Genomic DNA, 11442 nt, shown 5'->3' with positions numbered 1-11442 from the left:
CCAAACTGCCTAATGCACATTTCTGCAGCAGAACTTTCCTTCCGGAGAAGAAACATTTCATTTAGTTTTTAAATTAGTTATAAAGCAAGGCTGCTATCCAGCAAACATTATGCACATGAGCAGTTTTCAGGCAGAAGTGTGTGTGACTGGGCTCAACGGGATCATCACAGGCACACATACTCACGTGCATCTACAGGGGACGGCCATTATGGATGGTTTATAAATCATAGAATCATAGAATGGTTCGGGTTGGAAGGGACCTTAAAGACCATCTAGTTCCAGCCGCCCTGCCATGGGCAGGGACACCTCCCGCTAGACCAGGCTGCTCAAAGCCCCATCCAGCCTGGCCTTGAACACTTCCAGGGATGGGGCATCCACAACTTCCCTGGGCAACCTGTTCCAGTGCCTCACCAGCCTCACAGTGATTAATTTCTTCCTAATACCCAATATAAATCCCCCCTCTTTCAGTTTGAAACTGTTACCCCTTGACCTATCACTATGCTCCCTGATAAAGAGTCCCTCCCCATCCTTCCTGTAGGCCCCCTTTAGGTACTGGAAGGCTGCTATAAGGTCTCCCCGGAGCCTTCTCTTCTCCAGGCTGAACAACCCCAACTCTCTCAGCATGTCAAATGACAAGAAAAGGTTCCAGTTCACCAAAACAGGGGATCACTGCTGTCAGCGGCTCTTACGCAAGCACATATTCAAGCAAGCAAAGCATGTCTTTAAGCATTTTACCAAATGAGGACAACCTTAAGCAAACATTATGCTGCTTTGCTGAATGGCTCTGTGAATAGCCAAGCACAGGAGCAGACACAGGGAGGTTACAGGTGTAAATGGTGCTGGGCGGGGGCTCAGGTCCATGAGCAAACAGTGGGTTTGGAAACCATGCTTTGGTCTCTGAGCCTCTATGCTGGATCACAACTGTCCTTTCTCATCTTGGCTTTACTTCAAACCCAGCTGAGAGAACATCTTTTACATGGGTGCTTCCCAAGCAGTGGTCTGCAAACCAGCAAGAAACCACCGCAAAAAAAATCACCAGCAAACCCGGTTGTCAATGAAAACTGTCAAAGCAACATGGACCGGATGGGTCTTGAATTTTCTTTCCCAGTAAAAAAAAAAGCTTTTCACTTTTAGGCTCCCAACAGGTCATTTGATCGATTTAGGTTGAGAAAAACTGTCTTTGACTGCTTTACCTCTTAGCAGAGGAACTGTGCCCTCTGTGGCTGAAGCATGCCAAGCCCAAGCCTGGTAGACGCTACTGAGACATCTGTACTGTAACGTTTCCCCAAGGACAAGAGCTATGTGTCTGCTTCCATCGAAGTCAAGGGCAACTTTCCTACTGATGTACTGACATTAGTAACAGCAGGAATGACCTGGTCTACAAATCTTCCTCAATTTAAACCATAAAACTGCTGCGGGACGTAAAGCAAAACTGTACCCTACAAGTACCTGTCTAAACAGCAATCTAGCACAGTAGGTAGAAATTTCCAATTTGTTTCCATCAGGCAGAAGTGCTGGATTTCTTTCTTTCTTTTTTAACCACTGCATATGCTAAATGTTGGTAAGGGGCAGAGCAGGGCAGGACAGTGTCCAGCTTCCTTTTAGTTCTGTCATGCAATGCAGTATTCAAGAAGCACAAGACAGTTTAAAACAATACTTAAAGCAGAAGAACCCCAACTTGTTAAGGAAAACCAGAAATTTAGTTTTGCTAGCGTTGCTTCACATATAAGCATTAAACAAACCAAAAACTTTCAAGATAGCCATGACGTCATTTAGAATGGAAAAATAACTTCTGATAGTGTAGCCCAAATGTTGGGTGGAATTAACACTGCTGATAAAATTTTATTTTCTGTATTAATTTCCACATATGAAACGTAAAATGTCTTTCCATACTGACTCCCAAACACTCCTTAGGAATTTTCTTAAGAAGTTTCCTTAGTCAGAGACCAAATTCAAAGCACACAGAAAGTGTCTGTCTCTTACGCTCTTTCTCACATCAACAAGGTTGCATTAGAAAAGTGAGAACACTTTTTTAACTGATAAAACTGAAGATGACAAGCTATTAGACCTTAAAATAGGACATTCTCGATTATTTATACAAAATGCTCAGAGCACTCCAGCAAACAGTTTCAATGTTTTTGAGTAATCATATACAGAGACAGTCTTTGAAGGTAGTGGCAATTACAATACTGGTAACACAGGCTGCTCCATATATACACACATATGTCTTAAAGGAAAGCACTGCAGTGTAAACTTAATACATATATATGGAGTAAATTATTCTGAACTTTCAGTCGTAGACCAATTTCTGGAAAATTATTTTAAATTTCAGCTCAGCTTTGGTCACTAAGGAAGCAGTTTTCTTATTTTGAAGACAGCTGAGAGCGGTAGGCTTGAACACCAGGAACTACTACATCCAGATTATGAAAATCTGGAGATACATCACAACGTATCATTACAGAGTAGAAGGTAAAACTCTGAGACAAAAATTCAGAGAAAGCTCATTACAAAGGCCTGTAAGAAGCAGTGGCACTTTGATGTATACTTGAGATGTGCAGGAGCTTCCTTACAAACTGGCAGATTGGGGCGGTGTGGGTTGCCATACCACCAACAGTACAAGCAGCACCTTCTGCCCCTCTGGACCCACCAGGAACCCTGTGTCCAGCTTCTCATATGACCTCTGAATTGCCTACTGGGGTGAGACACGGTCTCTAGGGCTGCTGTGCCAGCAGCCCACACCCCACAAACAGGGTGATGACCTGGAAGGGAAGCAGGACCTGCCTGCAGATGTTCCACCATGTAGGTGAGTGGCTCTTCCCACTGGGTAACTGCTTAAGAAAAGGCTCTTGCTGTCATCTAGGGGAAAAGATTTGGCTGGGCGGGGGTCCCTTACTGCCAGAGAGGCTTCACATAGGTAGAGAGATGGCTGCCTTCCTCTAGGCCAGATTTAGGAGATCAGTTTCCCCTTGAGTTGGGCAGGGCTTGCAGCATCTCACTCCACCTTTACACCTATGTGGGCAGTGCTGCTCTGAGCCTCCTGTGGTGTTTTTAGGGTGCACATCAGCTGTGTTCACTGCTGGCTCATCACTTACTAAAACTGCATTCCCCCTGCAACAGGTGATGGCAGAGCGAATTCCTGCAGACTCATTTCCAAGCATTATCAAAAGATGAGGAAGAGCCACACCGGACATGGGGTTCAAAGGCAGATGAGAACCCTGACTAATAAAGCTTAAGATGTAGGGGGAATCGTCAAAACTTCACTATATAAGAAGAAACAGGAAATCTCTGTGTTATCCATCAGGCTGTTGCAGGTCGTGGTTAGGAAGGTCTACACTTGCATGTCTGTAGCTCCTGCAACCTCAGAACCCCATCACTACTTGGTCCTGAGGGACTATAAGCAGCATAAATTACATGCATGAAAATTTTCACTGAAAAATGCACTATTTTGTCCTAAAAAATATGAAAACTATGGAAGAAAATGTATGTCTTTCATGAGCAGAGACAACCTGCTGTTTGATCATCTCTGAAAAGTTGACAAAACTGCTTGTGCTGCTAGTGTAGCTGCAAATTAAGAGTGAAAAAACAACCCCCACAAGCAGCAGTTTTGTCCCATTCAGGGAGCATCCGATCTGAACACCTCTCATTTTGCAGAAGGGCAAACTTTTCTTAATTACCGCAGTTAATTTTAAATCTTGGTAAAATACCAGTCATCGCAAGTTTGTGTCAAGTTTGCAATGCAGTGTTCTCCTTTCCTGCAAACTGTAAGCACACAAGAGTGGACAAAGCACATCAATACTATACCAGGCAAAAAAGAGTAAATGTTGAAAACTAACAGGCGCTGGCTGAGGTTGGGCCAAGACGGTGTGGTTTCCAGCTGAAGCCAAAATGGTGTCTGCTCTTACCTGGCCACCTGCAAAAATGATAGGTGCAGAGGCAGGTTTGGGACGGTAGGGGATGGTGGCACCTTTGGGTGGGGACTGCAGACAAAAACACAGAGCGATCAAAATGCAGAATGAAGCAGAACTCGTATTCAAAAAATAAATAAAAAAATAAATTAATAAATCACTCCTTATCTCGGTCACCTCAGACAACAGGGCGTGCAGCTAACCCAGCCCAGCCCACACCACCCTGCCCTCCACCCCATCAGCCCAAAAGCAGGTTGGAGGCCGCCTGTCTGGGCTTCAAAGGCAAGAGCTGAGGTTCCACCCGCACAGCCGAAACAGGCAGTGCTGGCACTCACGGCTTCATTACCGCCATCGTCGGATGAAGCTATGAAGCTTCATAAAGCATGTCAAGGCATTTCAGGAAACATGGGCACGATTTTTGCAATTTGTCAATGTTTTGGGAGAATCCGGCCTGCGCCCTCACTTTGTTAAGACAGAGCACGTCTCCTGCTTATCGATCTTTCCCACAGCGCTGTACATCAAGGTTTCTTGTTTTACCAACTCAATTAAGTCATCCGTTCGATTGCAAATGACCAGCCTGATCCTGCCTTTGTCTGACTGACCTGGAAGGCTGGAGAAAAAACCTCCGGGCTACAGCAGGAGCATAACCACAGCCTTCATAACGCATGGGAAGAGAGTTTGTTCCCTGTAGCCCAAGGCAAGGACCCCACGGGAAAACCCCTGACCCAGGCTAACTTTGTCCTCCTAAATAAGGCACAAGCACCTCCCTGTAAAAAAGGCTTCAAACTGTCTGTGCAACACCCAGCAGAATGGTGCCCCGGTTTCAGTGCATTAACTACAACTAAAGAAGGTGACAATAATATCACTTCCGCTAATTAATGTCATATAATTAGCTATTTCATGTCAACGAAAGTCTTTGTTGCCAAATTAAATATATGCGGCAAATTAGAGCACATTCGTTTTTGAATGAATGTGTTGGATGAAGTTTGAAGAAGCAAACTGCAGTTGAGCCAGTGTCGTCTTAGTGCTGCTTGTGATTTCACATTAAAATCAAGTACTTACAATGTCCAAACTAGTTATTTAAAAAGTGGCTCTACCTACGGGAAAATAGGACTGTGTATCTTTTGAGAAGTGGCTTCTCATCTTTAGCAAATCACTATTTATTCCACGAATGTCACTTGGACAATAGATTATAGACTGTATTCACAGAGCTGATAACTATTGCCATCATGTACTCAATCTCTAACAAATTATTATTAAAATAAATATTATTAATAGAAAATAATTTTTTTAATATTTTCTTTCTGTTCTCTTGCATTTTATAAAAAAATTCCTTCCTCACAGTAGTGAAAACAAAATAAAGCAAGAGTCACTTTTCCCCAGTAAAACATGGGATTTATTAATTTTTATGCGGTGTGACTTTTTGATGCAAAGGCTGAGTGTCATTTCGATCCAATGCACACTTTTGAAGAGTCAATAGCCATTGTGCTGTCTAAACTCTCCACTGTTCCTCACCTTTTTAAAGAATAACAGAACGGGAGGGTGTCAGAGATCATAATGACACAGCCCTCTATTAGACTTAAGTAAAAATCCAAACCAAACCAAAAAAAACACAGAAAATTTTCCAGCAGAAAATGCGATAAAAGCAGAGATGTTTCATGTTCCTTGTCAAAAATTATAGTTACAAAATATTTCATTTTGATTTGCTGAAATATTTTTTTTCAAACTTCCATTCAACTTAATCAGTTGAGAAAGGCACTTGCATGAAATTATGGGAATTTTCAGCGAGGGTTGAAATGCCCAGATTTTTATATGAATTAATTTTGTATCATTTAATCTAAGAGCTAAAATAAAGCCGTCCAAATGAAACATTCTGGCCTTATGCAATGACCTGGATCTAAGGAAGCAAAAAGTCCTGATGCATCTGAATTACGCTAGTCAGATTACTTCTATTTAAAACAAGATCTAGATGGTTTCTGACCTATTCTGCATCAGAATAAAATGCTTTTCTCTCCGAACAGGCTGCAGCTCCACGCTGGACGTGGTTTATTATTTGACAGTGTCATGATAGCCCTGGTCTTTGATGGCTAAACCCTTCTGCAAGAGGCTCTCAAGCACCAGGAAAGGCACAGTCTAACAGAGCCCTCTTGAAATCCCTGGCACGGGAAGGGCAGGTGGCACCTCTGGGGAACCCAGGGCACTTGAAAACTGTGTGTCTGAGCATCTCCCGAGCGAGGGGTGGTAAAGCCAAGCACTCACTCACCTCCAGCATAACCACGCATATTTGTTTCACGCATTGGATGATGGCGTCGGGGGTGCCGGATATAGTGACTGCGCGCTCCGTGGAGTTTGGCAACATGTCCCCCGCGACCTGCACCTGGGCTCCTGTGGACTTGAGCAGAGACAAAGCAAAGAGAGCGTCACCGTCGGGCAGGTAACCCCTCAGAAGGCCAGTCAGGTGCCTCTCGAAACCCAGTGATGTCCTGATGTGTTGGAGGGGCCTCTAAACTATTTTGTCTTTTCTTTGCTAGATACATGATAGAGTGCGTATGCAAATTCGTGCCCAGACAGGATAATTAGGGTCTGGCAGGACATGGATTTGCCTGTCCAAGCCAATTTGCAAACACTCCCACCCATCCTAGGAAGATTAGTCCTCAGTAGCTGTTAAGGAATCAAATTGTGACCTGAATTTCAGGACAACTCTTTTAACCCCCTCAGAGACAGACAGTTGCAATGCCGACCGAAAAATGAAAAAGGTGAAATGAAGTACTTTTCAATAATTAAAAAAAAAAAAAAACAAAGGGAAAAAAGTGCTGATAACTGAAGAAGGTCTGCTAATCAAATGAGTGGCAGATAAATGGTTCTTTACTCCACAGATGGCTGACTTGTGTCTCTGGATGAAATCCGGGGCTGCCTTGTCCTCTGGAATATCTCACGATGGTACAGAAGCACTTCTAAATTATAATTAGTGTTGATTAAATATATGCACATCACCAACTCATTAATGAACCCAAGGAGGTAATGAGCTATTTTTTTGTTTGTTTTGTGTTTTGTTTTGTTTTGTTTTTGTTTTTAATTTGATCTTAGCACTAATGTATCTTAGGTAACAAAAAAAAAAAGCAAACAAAACAATGAAAGAAAAAACACATGAGGCTAAACCAATCCTGGTACTATTTCACAAACATCTTGAAAGGGCCCTTCAGTCAACAGAAAGAACCCCAGGCATTTCATGTTGAGTTAACACTTTCACATATTACAAACAAAATCTACTCCTGACTGTTACTGCAATGCAATATTTCGGGCTTTTGAAAAAAAGTATTTTCAGTAACCATTGACTTTGTGTCAGTCTGCAAGGAGTTAATTTGTTTTCCTGCTGGTCACATACAACACATGTTATTCTTCTTTCCAAAGACTGATTAAATTACTGATTGCATCTTCTGTTCACCAGTGCTGTTTAAGGCCAGAATATCAATTCTTTGCTCTGTAATAGGCTTTGGAATTTTGCCATAATTTGATCAATCAGCCATGCTTTTCTTTTCTTTTCTTTCTTTTTTTTTTTTGGTAATCTTATCTTGAAAATAGTACAGCGACCCTACATGTTGTTCCTGGGTACATGACTGAACACAAAAGACCATCCCTCGTGCAATTGCTGCTCAGTGTGTTGAGTGATGATGAAATTAGACTTCATCTCGAGATGGATCCTCCTTTTTTTCTGTTTGATCATGTTTGCCATCTAACGTACGGTTCTGGGTATCCGTACATCTAGCACAAAACACTCTGCCAAATACTGCAGTTATTTATGCATTTGCTTCCACTGCCGATCTTGTTTATTCTTTGACTATGGTCATAATCCAGCAACTTAAAAACGAGCAGTATTTTGTTGATCACCCTTATGCTTAAGAAAACGGGCAGTGTGACTTCTCGCTACATTAGCCTTATCGAAACACCTATTTGGCCAAACACTATCCTCTTACTTCCTTGTAGTAGACTAGTAGGTAATTGCTTCTGAAACTATGCTCACCAGAATAATCACTTCAGTCATTTAATGTACACAGACCAATCTCACCTTTAAAAACCTATGTCCTAAATGCACCTACTCAGTGCTCTGGATGAGGTTACTGGTATTTAAGATAAAATCCAAGGTATTGACAGCTGTAAAACCTGGAGCTAAGCACTCACCAGCACAAGGTTCACACTCACACTTGCTCCTATTTTAACACAACTAAGAAATGAGCTGGATTCCAGCTGCCTGACAGTTCTCATGGACAACTACAAGATCTGGAGGACCAAGAGAAATCATGTCTCATGGCTGAAGTCGCCTTCGACCGTGTGCTCTGACAATAGCTCTGCCTTCTCCAGTGGAAAGGCTTTAGCCTGGCTTCGCCTGCTGCCTGCTCGGGCAAGAGCGTGGCTTGGCTTTCTCATTCACCCAGACATGAATGGCTGCAAACACCGACAGTCCGGTGGCCATCGAAAATCTAAGCCAGAAATGGCCCATGCATAAGGCAAAATGAACACCTTCCTTCCATCCAGGAAATGTACTTCAACACACAAGTGTCTTCTCCCATCCATACAAAGTCCTCTGACAAAGCTTTTTTAGGGATTAAAGAAAAAAAGAGGGAGGGTTTCCTATGACCCTAACATCTGCACAGAAATAATGTTTTCTTCCCCTCAGTATCATCAAATAAGTCCTTTCTCCCACATCTCAAGAGCTGGTTTGACCACAAGGACTACTGAGAGGCATAGCTCCCAGACTCTTCGATGAAAAATAAAGCAACAGCATTCCAAGGGAAAAAAAAATATCTGATTTGTAATTGCCTTTTATTTGCAGGTCTCATCAAGCGCAGAGACCCCTTCAAATGTCAGGGCTTGGAATTGTTTTTCTGTGAGTTTACGGCCTATGGCCTATGCGTGTTTTCATGAACACAGTTTACAAAGCAAGAGGCACATGGAAGAACAACAAGCTGTTTGCTTGCCAAACTCTGAAACGGCTTTTGGCAGCTCTGTCAGCTACTGGAAGCCGTACACGCTGCTTTTACTTCCCTGTTCGCAAGGAAAGAAAAGACCCTTTCAGCGGCAGTCTTCAGAGGGAACTTTCTTAAAAGCTCCTGGGACAATCAAATTTGAATCCAAACGAAATAATTTGGAAGAACTTGTAAGTCAACAGGATAAGACCCCTGACTGTTCCCTGTGCTTACCTTTCCTTCCAAGGCTACCATAAACTAACATTTCATAGCAAAGTCTGGACATATAATTTTGATCAAAGCATTCTCCACTCCTACTTGACATTTGGTCAAATTATCTTTGGCAGAAAAACATCTGATAACTTTTTTTCACGTTTGAAATGAAACTTAAAAGCTTAATTAAACCTACTGTCTTGAATCTACATTTTAGATAAAAAAGGAAGTTTCAATTTGGTAGAACCTGTCAAAAGCTTCTGTTTTGACATGGTCAAATGAAAAAAAAGGATCAGCATGTTATCTTGACATTCAACATCTCATCCCATGTTGGGATGAATACAAATGTAGAAGGAGTACTGTTGCTTTCTCCAGAATAAAAATCCATTTTTCTTAAATGTTCTATTCAGATTTTCTCAACACAACTAAGCACGTACCTAATTTTCTTGTTTGACTGATTACAAACATTGGATCCTTGGCTTGGCATCTGCTATTTTGTTACAGTCATGCACAGAAGAATTAAAACTGGCACCATATGATGATTATTGCATTTTTTACAGGTTAGAGGAAAAAGTGGCCGCTAGCACAGCACTTTGAATGAATATCTTTAGATAAAGTCTGGATTAAAAAAAAATCAATACGTGTTTGGAATACAAGAAATCAAGTTACCTGTGGCACAGTGAGATTAGGGAGATCTAATACAGGAAAGGAGTATGAAAATCAAATGTTTCTAAAAAGCAGATCAAGCATTTGGTCCACTAAACTGGACTCCCCATTGCTACTTTCTCTACAGGTCTTTCTCTAGCTGCAAGGGTGGTATCTAATTTGGAAATGGCTGCGATGGTCCGACTCAGGATCACCTGAATACTGCTGGGAAGGGGACTGTGCCTGAAGAGAAACCAGACGAGCCATTTCTGTCACTAAACTGTTGCTTTGCTAAATTGTGCCTCAAAGACTAATACCTTGTAAAGCTGTTTCTTTAGTTCACATACGGTCTTTAGCTTCAAGGAAGGTAGAAGGGTACAGCTGTTCTGGACCCCTGCTTCCCCCAGAGCAAGGCTTTTCCAGGCTTTTCACTCAGCACACAGAATCACGGAATGGTGTGGGTTGGAAGGGACCTTAAAGGTCATCTAGTTCCAGCCCCCCTGCCATGGGCAGGGACACCTCCCACTAGACCAGGCTGCTCAAAGCCCCATCCAGCCTGGCCTTGAACACTGCCAGGGATGGGGCATCCACAGCTTCCCTGGGCAACCTGTTCCAGTGTCTCACCACCCTCACAGTAAAGAATTTCTTCCTAATATCCAATATAAATCTCCCCTCTTTCAGTTTGAAACTGTTACCCCACGTCCTGTCATTACACTCCCTGATGAAGAGTCCCTCCCCATCTCTCCTGTAGGCCCCCTTCAGGTACTGGAAGGCTGCTATAAGGTCTCCCCGGCACCTTCTCTTCTCCAGGCTGAACAGCCCATGCTCCTGTTTGTGCGATGAGCGAAGCGCCATGGATGATGCTGGCAGGGCACACTGTTTTAAACGGCTGCGGTAGGACACCGAGCTAGCCAGGGTTCCTGGCAGACATCCCAAAACTTACCTCCCTGATTTCCTTGATTTTGGAACCTCCTTTTCCTATAAGGGATCCACACTGACTTGCCGGGACGACGAGCCGCAGCGTTACCGGGGGTTTGCTTGTCACCGTGCTGTTTGTCATTGAAGTGTTTATGTCCTGCAATCACAATGTCAGTGAGAATTAGTGGAGGATCTGTCATTCCTGGAAAGCACTGAAGGGCTCGGAGTAAACACTCGAGCTGTTCCTGGAGACCTAGGGAGTAATGTAACCCGTGTCCATGTACCTCATTATCCAATGAGACTACACTGTACGTTCTCATGAGCATTTCAATATACTACTTGTTGCAAGGTTTACACTGTTTTAAATGTATTTCGTTTGTTCAAAATCTTCCAGGCAAGACAAAACAATCCCTCTAAAGTCTTTATCACAGAGGAAAGGATAAAGCTTATCTTCCCCCTGATCGATGGGATGCTGTTGCGAGCTCTTAGGATGGCAAAGAAAAGCCACAAGCTGCAGGGCACCTGTCCAACAGCTCGTGAGAATCTCAATTTGCTAACACGAGCTGTGAGCGGAAAGGACCATCTTATCCATCTGTGAGGTGGCACGGCACAGCTATTACACCCTTCACGGAAACGCTACCCAAAAAGATTCGGGCAGGAATGAGGGCAAACATGCATTTCATATTCATTTAACTCATTTATGATGCAACAAGAGTTCCAGCAGACAGAACTGATGTGATTCCCTACATTCTTGCTTATCAACACTACTGCTTGTTAAAAAAATAAATAAATTGCCT

The 11442-nt window shown here is 42.9% G+C and overlaps 1 protein-coding gene across 13 annotated transcripts in view; it reads right to left on the bottom strand.

Annotated features, from left to right (window-relative positions):
- The window catches only part of LOC134511775 (poly(rC)-binding protein 3-like), a 538190-nt gene that overhangs the window by 33011 nt on the left and 493737 nt on the right, over positions 1-11442 (bottom strand). For all 13 annotated transcript variants that reach the window (XM_063326281.1, XM_063326282.1, XM_063326286.1 and 10 more), the window contains 3 exons: positions 10671-10802; positions 6169-6297; positions 3834-3977 (listed from right to left, as the gene is read on the bottom strand). In XM_063326281.1, the coding sequence (XP_063182351.1) occupies positions 3834-3977; positions 6169-6297; positions 10671-10802 (405 nt within the window). The remainder of the gene's footprint in view (positions 1-3833; positions 3978-6168; positions 6298-10670; positions 10803-11442) is intronic.

The sequence above is a fragment of the Chroicocephalus ridibundus genome, chromosome 2 (assembly GCF_963924245.1).
Source record: "Chroicocephalus ridibundus chromosome 2, bChrRid1.1, whole genome shotgun sequence".
Taxonomy (NCBI): domain Eukaryota; kingdom Metazoa; phylum Chordata; class Aves; order Charadriiformes; family Laridae; genus Chroicocephalus; species Chroicocephalus ridibundus.
Note: the sequence above shows the minus strand (reverse complement) of the source record. Positions and strands in the feature narration are given on the sequence as shown.